A 16,838-nucleotide genomic window follows, 5' to 3' on the forward strand; every position below is an offset into this window, starting at 1 on the left:
GCCTGGAAGTAACCAGATACTGACAACATACTATGGAAAATGTGTGATTACCACAGATGTTTCTGTCTGTCTCTTGGTAGACATGCACAGTCATCTCTTTTGGGAAGGTACGTAGGAGTGGAATTGCTGAAGCATAGGATAGGCTTGTTTGGCTTGAGTGAATACTTGGGCTTTATTCTAAAAGTAGAATTTGTGCTTTAGAAAGAACATTTTGGCAAGACTGGAGGCAAACAAGCATCATTAAGTGCTTGTTACACCTCCCCAATTAAGAAATGAGGTCTAAATTAAGGCAAGACCATAAGGAAGGCGCATAGAATGGGGAGCTGTTTAGGGAAAGGGACAGGTTGGATTTTGGAGTTGAGGGGAAGATAAGGTGGAGACAAGGATGACTGGCAGGTTTATGACTTGTACCATCAACTAAGTCAGAGGGTAGAGAAGGGGTGAGATTTTAGAGGAATGAAATGAGTTGAATTAGAGTTCCTTATGGAGTACCCAGAAGAAGAAAAGTTTGAAGGAAATTAAGAACTCAAGATAAAGATCTGGAAGTTGATATGCTTGTGTTAGGCAGAACTGTGGGATTTATGTATGAGGTGGCTAGAAAGAAGATGCAGAGTAAGAGGAGGCTGGATGTTAGAAATGTCCCCATATTGGTGCTTAAATGAAGAATCAGGAACTAGCAAGGAACCTGTAGTATGGAAGGAGAGCCCTGAGGGCCATGAGCTGGAATTCTGGTAAAGTGTGACTCTGGGTCCAGACTACCTAGATTGTCTCCTGGCTCTGGCTACTTTTTAGCTGTGTGCCCTGGGACAAGTCACTTAGCCTTTCTTTGGCCTTTGTCTATAAAATATGTATAAAATGCGGATAATAAATGTATCTGCTTTATAAGCGTATTATGGGATACATACTTAGAGTCATTAGTTGTTATTGAGAAAGGATGTTCATAAACTAAAGGGGCAGAGAATTCCAGAAGGGAATCAGTGGTTACCCGTTCTGTAGGGATATCGCAGGAGGGAAGTGCAGGAGCATTTTCACAGGGTTGACAACCAGGGGGAAGAGTACTGAGGGCAGAAGTCAAGTCTGTAGGCTAGTCTTAGTACCTTCCCTTCTTGTAGGAATGCGCGTTGAATTTCCGAGCGTACACATGTCAGAAAGATCACATGGTTTGCTTGAGAGCATCTCAGGTCATTGACATGAGTGTTAATAGCTTGGTTTATTATAGAGCTCTTTTATCTCAAGCAGTTCAAAGTGCATCCCACTTTTTTTTTTTTTTTTTGAATCATCCTCACAACATCAAGGTGAGTTAAGGAAGGTCAAGGTAGCATTATTCCCAGTTGACAGATGAGGACCCTGAGACTAAGAGAAATCCCACAGCTTTGTCTAAGCTTATATTAGTCAGCTTCTCCTTTATTCTGTTGATGGAATGTACCCCGCTCTCTTCTCGCATTGTCAGGCACAGGATTCCTCAGAGGGTGGTCAAGGAATCTTCTGCATTTAGCATCACGTGAGATGCTGGCTACAATGCAGATCCCTTGGCTTTATTCTAGGTTGACTGATCAGAGTCTCTGCAAATATGGGTTCAGGAATCAGTGATTTTGCCAGCACTCCAAGCGATTCTTTTGAAACTGTTTAGTGTGTTCAAGGAAACAGAGAAATAAATCCCCAAGTGCACATTGTTCTTAGTGACATTATTCACACACACAAAAAATCTTGAAGTATTTTATGTCCAGAAACTCAAACTATTGTAACTTAAAACTTTAGAGCTGTTTCTAAACATATTGCCTGATTTATTATCTTTGTGAAATGGCGTAGTATCTTTGGACTTGAAAGTAAAACTGATTTGACCTACACACATGAATAGGACAATTTATTGGTGTGTTACCATAGCACTGCTGGGTGTGTCACAGAGAAGCTATGGCCAAGAATTCTTTATATTTACTTCATTTTGGTTAATGGTTCCATCTGCAATTACTGTATATAGTAAACTTATATATATATATATATAAATTTATAAGTATATAAATATATTTATTGTTACTAATTATATATTAATTACTATATATTATATATCAGCTACTATATATCAATGTGTATGTTAGTTACTATATATATATAAGCTCATATATATATATATATATATATATATATAGTATTGATTAGAAAGAGTTGCTTTCTCTGTATTCAGAGCTTCTGTTTTCATGTGATAATGAAATCAACCATATCTCTCTATGGTACTTCCGGTGGAGCAGCATAAGACTCTCAGGGTCAGGTAACTTGAAGACTGACGCTAGGGGATGGACTCCATTACACAAGCCTAGGACCAGGCAGTGATGGCTCATAAATCACTTTCTTCTCCTTTAGTTGTAGGGGAGGTGGATTTTTCTGGGTGAGTTGGCAGTCTTGTCTCTCTGGTTCTCTATTTTTGCTTTTGGCTTCCAACAGCCACATAGTAGGGACTCAGCAAGTACATGTTGAATGAATGAATCCACTCAAGTGTATTTAGGAACTACCAAACAAAACCAAGCAAAAAAGAGTTACTCTAGCCCACTGCTGAGAGGAGTAGAAGGCACTGACAAGTACTCGATGATTAATTGAAGTGGAGCTAGAAACAGTGTCTGGTTCTGTGGGATTCCCCCAACCCCCTGCTCTTCTTACCATTGATTGTCCTCCTTACCGTTGACTCAAGAGGTCTTTATCTGAAATTCTCACTGGAAGGCCTCTATTATTTACCTGGAATTATTTAACAAAAATATGCCCTAATCTTAAGTTCTGTCCATCCCTTCCCTTCCATGCCATTAAGGGAGAAGATTCACATTCATATTAGATAATCTCCACCATAGGTTTTTAAAGAATACAGTCCTTTTTTTCCTTATAGATACCCTTAGCACCTCATTTGGGTTCTTTGCACAGTGGAAGTTCTTTTTATACTGTTTTTACTGACTTGAGATCAAGAATGGGTCATGACCCGTGGGAATGATGAGCATATTATTAGGAAGGTAAATATTTTTCTTACGACTGACATGCCTGTATTTTTACATATATTTTTGACACATTAAATCTATTGAATGGAATGGTTGCTTTTTCAGTTTCTGTTCATTTGAGAAGTTGGATCTGTGTTTTTGCCAGCTATCAGTCCTTTCTGTACTCTTTATCTTCTCCTTTATTTTCGTTAAGTGTCAGCATTTACAAGCCTGCCACTTTGGCTGAATCTCACAGTCAATCACATTGTCATTCTTCTTTCATTTTCCTTTCTTTCTAAAGCTAGAAGGAAATGAGCTCTTGGCTAGAGAGATTTATAAACCTAGCAGGTAGGAAAATTAATTAATAATCTGGAAATTAGAGGAGAGCATGCGTGTTCCCCATGGGTTCTTACTCTGTGTTATCCAGTAGCTTCTCATATGGCTTACTGACATTTTTTTCCTGGCCTCTTTGGAGCCCTTGGGTGAAGTCATTTGTCTTTCTTAGGATTAATTTACTCATTTAAGAAACTGTAATAATGAGGGGGATTTTTGTTTTCCTCTGGAGAGGGTGTGTAGCACTAAAACAATATTTTCCCCCTTAGCTGTTAGAGATCTCGGTCAGTATCAGGAGGAAGGAGGCATACTACTGCAATAAGACCCAACTGTTGGTGAAAGTAATTGAGGTAGGGGAAAAAAATTGGAAAGAGGATGTTAGTATAACATACAGTATTTTCTTTTAACTATAGAATCCTGAGTAGTTCTTACAACTGTTCAACAGGCCTTCAGGTCTGTTCTTTCATTTTATCTTTCTTAAAACAGTGGTATAAAGTATGGAAATTCTGGGCTATTGATGGTTCTGATAGTCCTGGGTGCACAGATATGGAGATGGAATACCCAGTACTGTGTTGCTTTGTGCTTTAACGCAACGCACTATATAGAAAGACAGGGCTGGTTTTATATCCTGGCTCGGTCCATTATGCTAATGGGCTGGGTACCTTTGGGCCAAACCTCTCACCTCTCGAAACCTCAGGTTCCTTTATTAAATGAGAATAATTATTGTTCTGGAGGATTATTGTAAAGATTGAGTGTCTGACCCATGCCCAGTAAATACCTATGAGCCCTCTCTTCTCTTCCTTTTCATTTAGGGCATGAGGATGGTTTTCTTAGACTCTATTTATAGATTATGAGAAGGAAAATCTCCTGAGGAAAAAAGGCAGTTTATTTCAGTATATCTTTCAGAGAGATGTACTCAAGATAAACTAAATTGTTCTTCCCACCTTGCCCTGGATTTGATCACCTGAGAGCATGTTGAAAGACACCTGCTTGCTCTGTACGTAGCCATGTCTACAAATTCCTGACCTAGGAATATTACCTTGTCAAATTCAGCTCTGAGGACTCTGTCCTAGAGCTTTGAGGGAACAGTATTTTTTTTTAAAACAGGTTTTTTTTTTTTTTTTAAAGATTTTATTTATTTATTTGACAGAGAGAGAGAGATCACAAGTAGGCAGAGAAGCAGGTGGGGGGGTGGGAAGCAGGCTCCCTGCTGAGCAAAGAACCCAATGCGGGGCTCAATCCCAAGACCCTGGGATCATGACCTGAGCTGAAGGCAGAGGCTTTAACCCACTGAGCCACCCAGGCGCCCCTAAACTGTACCTTTGAATTTGTAAGTCCGCATAGACTTTAAAGACTTAGTTTTGGGGGCACCTGGGTGGCTCAGTTGTTGGGCCTCTGCCTTCAGCTCAGGTCATGATCTCAGGGTCCTGGGATCGAGTCCCGCATTGGGCTCCCTGCTCTGCGGGAAGCCTGCTTCTCCCTCTCCCACTCCCCCTGCTTGTGTTCCCTCTCCACTGTCTCTCTCTCTCTCTGTGTCAAATAAATAAATAAAATCTCAAAAAAAAAAAAAAGACTTAGTTTTGGAGGGGAGAAGAAGCAAGTTAGACAGTCATTACTTGAATTCTGAAATCCAGGGGAATAATGATTTGCTGGCATTTTGATAATGGCACTTTGATTTTTATGCTTTATCATTATAAAGGGGATAATAATAGTGGGAAAGAAGTGTTTACTTTGCTTAAAACAGAACTAATCCCATAGGGGAGGAGAAGGGATTCTTTAGTGTGGTATGTAGAAGAAGAATCAAACTAAGGACTATTTTTGGGAACATTAGGCAGTTGCCACCCCTGCCTCCTACCCCTTCCCCTCATGCCCCAAGGATTGGTGAAGGAGCCCTTTAAGTCTGAGAAGGAGATAAAGCCCCATGGAACTGTCTATGGGCTTTATGGGGGGCTGGGAAAGCCTCCGGGCTGTGGGGAAGCTTTTCCATTCATAGCAGGCTTCATTCACAGAGAATGTTACGTCACACGGAAGCTCACTACCCCCTGCTGACCTTTCCAGACAGAGGTTGGCTAGGCAGCCCAAAAACAGAATGAGTTCCAGAAAGCCAGGACACCTGTTAACCTGTGACCTCAGGATATGATGACCTTGGGTATTTGAGGCTCTGAACGAGAGAGAAAGAAGGGAGTCATACATTTTGCAAATTCATCCTGGATCCTAAACTGTCTGTGACAGTTTGTGCCATGATTTGGTAAATGCAACAGACTATTTCAGTTCAGACCTCCCTCCCCTCATGCAGCTCTAAATCCTTGAATTTCTCAAAGCAACACGTGATATCTAAATTTTATAACACAGATGGGCGAGACATTGAGGCATTAAGTTACTGTCCTAGGCTCCGTAGTAACTTGGCCTCGGAAATGGGGATGGAGCCCAGGTTAATTCAGAACATCTTTACCTTTAGCATTCTGAGTTTGAAGCACAAAAGTAGCATATAAAAGTGTAATTATCTTTTTGGGAAATGTGATGTAGCAAACTCCCTGAAATCCATCTGATTTTTTAATCTGGCCCCTGTAAAGACTTTGGGGTCCTGCCAGGAGGACCGGAATGTCAGATGTGGGGATTTGCATCAGCAAGATGCAGTCTGTGATGGGCTAACATTGGACCGAGCAGCAGGAGGACTACGTCTTCAGGCGATGGAAAACACAACTTCCTGTTTCGTCCAGGACAGTTCCTGGACTGAAGGGGGGATCTACGGAGCCCAGTTGAGACAGGATGGTAGCGGGAGCTGGGGTTTCTGTGTGATAAAACAATGGCCTTTGTTTGTTGTCACAGCTCTTAGCATTTTCCCGAGGATGAAGGGTACTCATCCTAGAAGTCTGACCACACTGTGACATGTGGCTTCAAGTAAAGTCAACTCTTGGGGACCCTGTCATTGTTTTGAGAGCACCTTCATGCTCCTCTACTCTGCTTTCTTCACGTACCTACATTTATTCTTAGCTCAGAGGCATAATTTCTGCCTTCCCCGAAGTCAGAGATCACAGTGACAACACAGATGCCTTAACCGGAGTGGACACAGATCGAGAAAAATGGTCAGCCTCCCCGTGTGAAGGTCCCTCCGGCATTTACCATAGCATCATCTGGAAGGGGCTCCTGGGCAGTGGCAGGCTGGTAAATAGCTCTCCAGAACAAACTCCCTGATTTGTGCCCAGTGTGCCAATTTCTATGTGTAAATCTTTCCACAATGACCGAATTTACAATACCAAGGCGGTATCATTGAACATGGGACTGAGAAAGGGCGTGCACAGTTGGCTCTTCCAAGCAGGGCATGCCGGTTCCAGCACATCACTGGTTGGACCTTGTGTGTTTGCATAATTAGATGGAAGGTTGGGTTGGCCTGTGTCTAAATCTGGGAATGAAGACTTCTTCTGAATTCTCTACCCAGAAATGTTACCAAGGATCAGGCGATGCGTATGTTTGCTGCTTGTGCAGGTGCTTCTTCTGGTGCTTGCCATCTCTGCCTTTGGGACCTTCTGAATTTTGGTCTTCTTCCAGATGCCCTCCTCAGTCCTCTGTTCTTCCTGTTCTACACAGTCTGCCTGTGACAATGAAGCCATTTTAATTGATGTAATGTCTACGTATTTCCATCTTAGACCCCTGTCCCCAGCTTTGATATTCTAACTGCCTTTTGGACTGTCCTATTGGAAAAATCCCCAAGATACTTTGAGTCCTAGGTCTCTAAGTTGGAATTCAGTACCTCCGCACCACGAAAATCTGGCTTCACTTTCTCAGTTTTCGTTCATATGGGTGGCGCTGTTACCATCCCAGGCATTCACACTGGAAATCAGGGAAACGTTCCTGGTTCTTTTCCCTTAGCTTCATCCTCTGCATCCGACTCTTCAGCAAGTCCTGACAATTCCTGAGTAGCCCCTAAATATGCCCCCCCCCACTGCTTTCTCTAGCTCTGTCATCATTAACGCAAGTTGAGGCCCTTCCAGTTATGTACCCCAAGTATCAACAACTTTCTTACTGATTTTCTCAGCTTTGAAACTTTCCATCACATCTGTCCTCCACACTGTGATTTCTCTGACCACACTTGAAACTAGAGGAAATGACACCTAAGCTCTATAGGATTTGACCAGCATCCTCCATGATTGGATAGTTCCCTGCTGACTCTCTAGCCAAGCTGTCCATTCCTTTGGTCGTATTGCTCCTGTAACCAATAGGATGTCAACTCCTCCCTCCCCCCACCCTCATATCTCTTTTCTTAATGTTTTTGTTTGTGCTGGGGTCTCTGCTACATCCTCCCCAACGTTGTTAACTCCTACTCATAACTTAAAACCCACTGCAAGCATCCCCTATTTAGGATGTCTTTTCTGATGCCACCTTTAGGCTCTTCCATATCTCTGCTCCATTGTTTTTTTTTTTTAAACTCACTTTGCATTATAATGGTTTCTTGGAGTCTCTTTCCTCCACTAGACCCAGCAGCCTGGGTGTCAGCGCTGTACACTCTTTACCTTTATGTCTCTCTTACCTTGCGCAGTGCCTGGCACATAGCACGCTTAGTTCACTGGGGCTGAATAAGTAAGAGAGAGATCCATGCTGTACTCCCACTATGCACTTAGCCCAGCCTTCCCAAATCAAGATAAAGATACAGGATGCTAGGCTGAATTTGAAATTCATATACATAACAAATAACATTTTAGTATGAGTCCTAAATACTACAGAGGACATACTTATGCCCCCAAAGTATCCTATTATTCATTATTTATCTGAAATTAACGTTAAACTGAGATTCCGGCAGCGTTAATCTAGAGAGAAAATGAGCTCGCATCCAGAGTAGTTCACCCAACGCAGAAGTTCACACTGAGCTTGACATCCCTTGCCCAGGGTTTTGTGCGGGACTGTGCCTTGTGTCTCTGAATGACTTATGGGTGCATAGCTCACAATTCTCACAAGTACTGGCTTTGCCATAACACTGTGCTGGCAGCCATTACCTACATGCATGTTTTCCTTTGCATGGCAAGGACATTTAATCTATACATACATACATACATGCATACATATACAGTCCAGACAGATGGTCAGAGCGTTTTTGTGTAGTGTCTCATGACATTTCATGTGGCTAAATGATGCGTTTCTCTCAAATGGAAATATTACACACAGAGCTAGCAGTGTGTACCTTCTTAAAGTCTATAAAACCCTCGATGTGGCTTTTAGGTTTTGTTAGAGAGTTATGACTGGAAAATGACTCGCTGTTGACATTCCTGCTGAGGCCAAGATGCCCCAGAACTGATGTTCTGAAGGTTGAGCATGGCTTGGAGAAGGACTTCGTACCGTCTCTGGTTTAATGAGGTTGTTTACTTAGCATGTCCACTATTAAAGTATCAGATGACTTAAGTATTATTTTGATTGAAGGACTTTTTTTTCCTTTTTTTCAAGTCAGAAACACCCAAGTTGTTAACAGTTTATGTTTTCAGAAAGTGAAAGAGTATCTTTCTCCATGACTGGAAACAGGATTGAAATATGGCACATTTCATCTCTCACATTGTTTTTCTCCCGTCCTTCTTGTGCCAAAATGGATAATTATGGAAATTCCTCAGCTAGGACAGTCGAGCAGAGTTTTAGATATTTACCCCATAGAAGTCAGACATGTTCTCTCAGGAAGTAGAGTCTAATGGCAGAGAGATTGCCGCCCTACCCCCCACCCATTAAAAAAAAAAAAAGTCTTGAAACATTTTTGTGGCCTCAGTATCATGATCTTGTCAGTAAAACGATGGTCTCTGATTAAATCCAGATTGAGCTGTTTCCTGTTAGCGTGCTAACCCAGAGGGCAGGCTCAGCCCTCCATGTATTCCTCTCCGAGTCTGGGATATTAAACACTTGTCTGCCAAGGCTCTCCTCCTGCCTCCCCCACTTTCCTTTTAAACTAGAATTCAAAGGTATTTAGATACTACACACAAAAACAGATTCTAAAGTCTCTTAAAAGGTTTCTGAAGCTAGAGAATATTTTGCTGCAAAAATTAAACGAAAATTCTAGCTTCTCCAGCGTGAACCGTACAGCAGATTTGGGTTTTCTGTTTCACTTTTGTATAATTTTATTTCCATGTAATTCCAAGAATAAGTGGATAATTTCAAAATTTTTGTTTCACAAGAATGTACTATGTGAGGGTTGGTAAATTTGAACTCGTCTCCAAGAACCTTCCCCCCTGCTCTGGCAAGTTGATATTAGGGTGTTTAGCGAATGGGCAGAATGGGACATGAAGCGAGGGCTCTGATACCTTAACACACATTGGGAATTCTTGTGAGAATGATTGTAGGCACCAGACCAGTTCCTGTACCTAGAGAATAATTTTTAACATCCAAATAGTCAAAGTATGTTATGAGCTGTTCTGTTAGCTCCAACATGGTTCTTCCTAATGCACAGATGCGAACACTGAGGAACAAAAACCATCACCAGGAGGTATGGGGGGCAGGCGCGCATATGGAGACTTTTTTTCCCCCAGAGGAAAAGGAGGACTAAAGGAAGCGACTGGGTTAATGAATAGCAGGACTCCATTCCCAAGGGAAAGCCTTGGCTTCCTGCCAAATCTGCTTTCTGGCAGGAAAGGGGACCCCCTTCATCAGGTCCCTTGACAAGTATTTTTCTCAGTGTTTGAATTTTTGGCCACAGCAGTGCTCAGGGAAAAATTAGTTCTTTTAAGTCGTTTTTACTTTCAAGAAGAACAGATTTAAAGCAGAATTTGCGTGGTGAGTAAAATAAGACTCCTCAAATTACAAGATTGTTTGGTAAGGAAACAGTGTCTCAAGGTAAGGAAGCTTGATTTAGAATTAGAGCTTGAATATCCCTGGAGAATGAGAAGCCGTTCTTTTCATGGTTGTTGTTAACATTTGACATCGAAGCATGTTTTTTAACTACTTTTTAATATCATTAGGCTGATCATTTTTCTGGAACCAGATTGTCTGAAGTGACAAAGGAAAACATAGAAAGCGTCCATGCATTTTGGTATTAAGGAAGAGGTCAAATGGATAAGGATATTGGAAGATCAAAATTGACCTTGTATTTTATCATGCTTTTTTTTTTTTTAAGTGAAAGGTAGCAGAAGTGAAATATAGTTTAAATGCATCACAGTGATTTACTTAGCTAACGTTTTTCAAAGTAGGTTCTTTCTGATGGTCTGCAAGATGCTAAGACAATACAGGGAAGCCCATTTGAAGGGATCATGTATCATATCCTTCTCTTGGGGTTTCATAACATGTTAGCATGTTAAAGACAAATTCTGCAGCAAAGAAATGCGCTTGACTTTGTTTTACTCTGGAGTTCCCAAACTTGACCACGGGACCTTTTGTTTTAGAACTTGTGTTTACAGCACCCATGTTGGGCAACACTGTACTAACCAGTAAAAAAAGTAATTATATCCTTTCCGCTTACTGTTTCTGCTTCAAGTGGACTGTCACCCCCAGGATGAGACAGATACTATTGGGCCTGTTTTGAAACTACATGTAGAGTGATAAAGGATGGTTACTAAGCCATGATCTGAGTCAGCAGGCCAAAGAGGCTTACAGACAGGTTCGGTATTTTGCCCGACCAGATCCCGCTCCTTCGTAAAGCAAAAGTATCCTTCAAGAAGTCAATAAAGAAAATCACCCACCATGGAAGGTGGGGTCTTACTATTCGTTCCCACTAGCATTTAGACATCATGACGTTGAGCTACCCTCCCTCTTCTCTGAAAGTAATAGCTACCGCTTTGGTCCTACTGGACGCAGTCTTGCCAGCTAATTTCCTTCCACTGGTTGAACATGGGACAGGCCAGTCGAAGAAAAAGAAAACGTGCGGCCTCGTTAAGCGCAGGCTTATCATTCAGAGATCCAGTTCCCTGTTCTTTGCTTCTCTTCCTCGATGTTCACATGGCTGGCTATTTCAGTTTAGAAAAATCTAACATGCCACGATTTAAACTCACCATTGAGGAAAACGGCCTAGCGATTGTTTGCTGCATCGGCACTCACTGATGATTTATTTTAGAAAAAGATCCTCTTGGTAGGTCATCTTCGTGCCTGTGAAGGACACGTTAAGCTGAAAATTGCATCTCTATAGAATTTGTGAGGCAGAGATTTATGGCAGGAAGTAAGGCACATTCCTATTTTTCTTCCGTTTAATTCTCTCCCCTCAGACTCAATTTTGAGCTCTGCATATCTTATCCATAATTACTTGTTATGTTTCATGTTTCCCAAGGGGCGGTCATACCTGCCAGTACTATCCACGGCGTCATTCTTGTGTGACAGCTACTTCTCAGGAGCCCATGTCCTTTGTTGTTGGGCACAAGTCTCCAGGAGGCAGGGGTCATACACCCACGCACCCTTTCCACTACTCCCCAGGGATGAGCACAGGGCTCCCTGGTCTAGCCACTTCTGGTCAATTCCACTGACTGCTGATGACATTGAATCAGGAAGGCTGTTGCTTCTTGTGGGCTGAAGAGTATCAGACCGTGGTCAGATCTCCAGCGATTTCCATGGAGGACACACTCTGGCCATGGCTGGTCTTTCAGCCCAGTAACACGATGTCAGCGGGCTCATGCAAGTCCTGAAAATCTCACAATCGCCTCTTCAAAGCCAGCGTGCGTCAGCCCCAGCCCACCACTGTAGGAGCTGTCTGTAAGAACGAGCTTGACAAATCACCGTGGAACAACACAAAGGAAATGATCGATTAACTTCTGCTGAGCTTGATTCTGGGCTCACGGGAAACATCCTTGGCCAGTTTAGCCCAGCAGTCAGGTTCTTGATAGGGCATCAAGGAGAAGCAAGTGTAACCACCGTGAAGTAAAGTAGCGCCCCCCACCCCATCCCTCACCACCTCACTATTACCCTCCCAGGTGGGAGAACTGCCTTCCATGGCTCTTCGGGAAATGAAATAAGAGCAAAGAAAACGTGACAGGCTGTGTTTCAGCAGTCTCAGCGTTTTGGTTTTTACTTTGGGGAGCTCTTTCGCCTGATCCTCATCGTGAATTTATTGTACAGGTTGAAGGGGACCAGCTGCCTCCAGGACATACCGTCAGTCAGTACGAAACCTGTAAGATCAGGACCATCAAAGCTGGAACCTTGGAGAAGCTGGTGGAGAACCTGCTGACGGCTTTTGGGGACAATGACTTTACCTACATCAGCATCTTTCTGTCAACGTACAGAGGCTTTGCCTCCACTAAAGAGGTGCTTGAGCTGCTGCTGGACAGGTAAGACTCCAGCGGAGTTTGCGAGAGGAGAGAAACCGTGGGGGAGGGGGAGGCTTTCTGCGGAGGGAGGGCGGGCGGGCGTTTCAGATTCCCCTGCACTCGGGATGCGGAGTGGGGTGCATGAGGAAGGGTTACCTGGAAGGAACAACTTCTGGAACAAGTGGCACGGAGGCTATTCAGGAGCCATTTTATGGTCTATTTCTGGTAGAAATACCTTATAAAAAAATCTATAAAATATTTAGGAGTATATGCTATAAATCTAGGTTCAGTTGCCTGCGGATTTCAGTTTCTGTTTTCTCCATATGTTCATAATTTTATGTTATTCTAGTAAATAATCAGTCACCAGGAATCTTACTGGGTTGTTTGGAGAATTAAATATGCTAAGATAGGGGCACCTGGGTGGCTCAGTGGGTTGAAGCCTCTGCCTTCCGCTCAGGTCATGATCCCAGGGTCCTGGGATCGAGCCCCTCATCGGGCTCTCTGCTCAGTGGGGAGCCTGCCTCCTCCTTTCTCTCTCTGCCTACTTGTCTGTCAAATAAACAAATAAAATCTTTTTTAAAAAAATGCTAATGTATGTGAAGTGTGGAGTTCAGCATTAGACCCGTAGGAAGAAGCTAGTGGATGGGAGCTTCAATAATGATGGCGGTGATACGTGAACAGTCACTGTGCATCGACTGCTCTGCGGACAGGCACAGAGATACTCTCCTGGGTTTATGTCGTCAAGTCCCATGTTACATATGGCAGAGCAGGGTGTATTGTAATTCACACATTGATAATTCTATTTCCCCCCTCATTTTGGCTTTATTTATAATTAAGCTTTAACTTTTAATAAATTATTATTAAATTGACTTGATATTGGGAGGAAGAAAGCCATCCATCGACAGTTGTTCTAGACACATAGAGCTCTCATCTAAATCCTCACATTCTGGGGTTTCCTGCCCAAGAAAGAAAGTGAGATAGGACGTTTTTGTTGGAGTAGTTGAATGCTGACTTTTAGGTAGGTTTTTAAAATATTTTCAAAGTACTATACGCTCATGTGCTCATAGAAGGGTATAAAAAGGAAATATTCATGTTTTTCTCATATTGTTCCAAATATCTTTTATTAGGTTTTTTTTTTTAATTTAGAAGTAGAAAGAAAAAAATTAAATAGACCATAATCTAGTTAGGCAGATGACACATATTAACATATTAAGAATAGAAGTAATAGAGACTCTTGGGTAACTCAGTTAGTAAGCATCTGCCTTTAGCTCAGTCCTGGGATCAAGCCCCACATCAGGCTCCCTGCTCAGTCTTCCTCTCCCTCTTCCTCTGTCTCTCTCCCTCTGTTCATTCTTTCTCTTGCTATCTCTGTCACTCTCTTTCGAGTAAATAAAATCTTTAAAAAAATGGAAGTATTCCATATATAGTGAAAAGTTCAAACAATTCAGAAAATTATGAAAGTAAACATTTTCTTTTCCCCCAAGTCCCATTCCTCTTAGGTAATCACTGTCTACCATTCCTTTTGTATTCTTCCCCAATTTTTCTGGGCATATATACATACATATATATATATATATATATATACACACACACACACATATACACACACACATATACACGTATATAAATATATATAATATTTGTTCATATTTGATATTTGTCAAAAATATATTTTTTATATGATACAGATAGAATCATAGTACACAGTCTGTTCTGCAACTTTTTTTTTTAATTTATCTATCTTGGAGATTTTTTTTTAAGATTTATTTATTTTATTCAGGAGAGAACACAAATCTAGGGAGGGGCAGAGGAAGAGGGAGAATCTCAGAGAAACTCCCCTCGGAGCCCAGAGACCAATGTAAGGCTTGATCTCATGACCCTGAGATCATGACCTGAGCCAAGACCTCGAGTCCGACACTCAAATCACTGAGCCACCCAGGTGTCCCGTCTTAGAGATTTTTTATTAAGAGAATAAACGTATGAGAAAAGCTTAGAATACTGGCTAACATATTGAAAGCTCAAGAAATGTAAGATACTGTTATTTCAGAATCACATATAGATGGATTTACCATATTCTTGTTAGTGGCTGTATAGTATTTATGGAATAGATTATTCTGTGGGTGGGCAGTTAAGGTCTCTCTAGTTTTTTAGTTGGTTTTTAAATTTTTTGAGCACTGCAAAGAGTGTTTTTGAATATATATCTTTGAGAATTCTGTAGGATAGTTTCATAGAAGAGTGATCAATGGGGCAAAATATATAAACATTTTGAAGTGTGAAAGGTATTGCTAAGTCCCCCTCCAGAAAGCTGTATCAACCACGCTCCTGTCACAGAGAATGAGAGTTGCCTGTTCCTTCACTTTCCCCACACCCTTGTGAACTGTGGATGTTTTCACCGCTGTCATTGAAACCATCTCTATTATGAACTGTCCATTGAAAAATAGCTCATTGCTTTTAAGTTTATGTTTCTTACATTTGTGACTGAGGTTTAGCATCTTTAAAACATTTACTGGGCATTTGCGTTTTCTGTTTATGTCTGTTCATATCCTTTTCTTATTTTTGTTTTGAACTATTATCATCTAATTATTGATCATCTAAGTGTAATTCTTTAATATTATGAAATTAGTTTTTTGCCGGTCATATGTTAGACATATTTTTCCTAATTTGTCCCTTTGTTTTATTTATTTATTCATTTATTTATTTAAGAGAGAGAGAGAGAGGGCATGAGCAGTGGGGGTGGGGAGCAGGGAGGTGAGGAGAGGGAGAAGCAAGCAGGTTCCCTGCTGAGCAGGGAGCTGAATGTGTTGCTAGATCCCAGGATCCCAGGATCAGTAGATCCTGAGCTGAAGACAGGTACTTAACTGGATGAGCTACCCAGACACCCCTGTCCCTGGTTTTAAAAGTTCTTTATTAATGGGTCACCTGGGTGGCTCGGTTGTTTGGGTGTTGGACTCTTGGTTCTCAGAGCCTGCTTAAGTTTCTCTCTCCCTCTGCCCCTCCATCCCACACTCACTCACATGTGCTCTCTCTCTCTCAAATAAATAAATATTAAAAAAATAAAAGTTGTTTATTAATATTTTTCATGGAGACATTTAAAGCAATTTTTTGAGTGGTCATATCTATCAGTCTTAAGTAAGGCCTGTGATAATAAAGTTCTATTCCAGTGTGATTAAGGTTATTGATAATTGAGTTTTTCTCAAGATATTTTCCTCATCGTTGCAAGGCAGAGTGACATCATTTGGACCGATGGTTATTCATATGTTCATATTCAGGAACATTGACAAAATGTCTCTCTGTCCTTTGTCATGCATTGATCTGGATATGATAACTCTGGACTTCAGCACAGAAAGTTCTGTAGTGTTTTTGCATGGCAGCACTTACAACGTTAAGCCTGATGTATGAATCTGCGGGATTAGTGAGTCATATCTTTCATGGTTTGTTTGCTTGTATAGTATCTCACACCTATAAATAGAACTTGGAGAATTATGTGAATTTTCTTCTGGCTATTTCATGTGTATATAAAGAATGAAGTATATGGAGTATACAGTTGGCCAGCAGTATGGGGAAATAGGTCAGCACTTTAAAAACTCCTACAAGTTTCCTTTGGAATAGGCAACCTCTTCTACTTACGGGGCAACTCCACTGATAATAGGCCACAGATGTCTGTAGTCAGTAAAAGAACGCACATGAATTCCAGCTGTTCATCATAAATAGTGGACATACACACAGGAACTAGCGTGTTTAGTCTGTGACTCACGTACATCCAGCTTTTATTTGATGATTTTTAAAATCTCCTCTTTGTTCTATTATAGGAGATACCCAATTTTGGATTTTTTAAAAGATGAACCGGGTAACAGTTAACTAAGTAACACAATCAGCATGAATTCAGATTTATAATTCAGAATTCAGAACTTGAATTCAGAATTCAAATTCAGTTTACTTCAAATTATCATTTAAGGTGTAACTGAACAAAAGAGTTAAGATTTATCTTGACCTGCTTGGCTAGGCCATGGTTGGCCTTAAATTTCATCTCCTAGTCCTATCCTTTGCTTGCTTCTGAAATGAGTGGAATCAGTGAGCGCTCAATACCTGTAAAATACCCAGTACTCTGCAAGACAGCATTTGTATGAAACAGAAATACAAGACTTGGTTGGTTCTCAGCCTTGTGAATTTACTGTGAAGCCATTGGTACTTAACCTTCAGGGTCACTCACTCACTTGCAATACTGTCTTACATAATTTGTATTCACAATTTCATATTCTTTTTCTTAGAGAAGACCCTTCAAATTCCATATTCTCTGTAAAAACCTGGATCTACCTCCGAGAACTTAGTATTTTACTGCAAAATAAAGCTT

The 16,838-nt window shown here is 41.3% G+C and overlaps 1 protein-coding gene across 3 annotated transcripts in view; it reads left to right on the forward strand.

The window, feature by feature from the left end:
• Positions 1-16,838, forward strand: part of RGL1 (ral guanine nucleotide dissociation stimulator like 1) — a 157,250-nt gene that overhangs the window by 61,641 nt on the left and 78,771 nt on the right. For all 3 annotated transcript variants that reach the window (XM_044267277.1, XM_044267279.1, XM_044267278.1), the window contains one exon: positions 12,300-12,508. In XM_044267277.1, coding sequence (XP_044123212.1) covers positions 12,300-12,508 — 209 coding nt within the window. The remainder of the gene's footprint in view (positions 1-12,299; positions 12,509-16,838) is intronic.

This window comes from Neovison vison, chromosome 10, assembly GCF_020171115.1.
Source record: "Neovison vison isolate M4711 chromosome 10, ASM_NN_V1, whole genome shotgun sequence".
NCBI classification, from domain to species: domain Eukaryota; kingdom Metazoa; phylum Chordata; class Mammalia; order Carnivora; family Mustelidae; genus Neogale; species Neogale vison.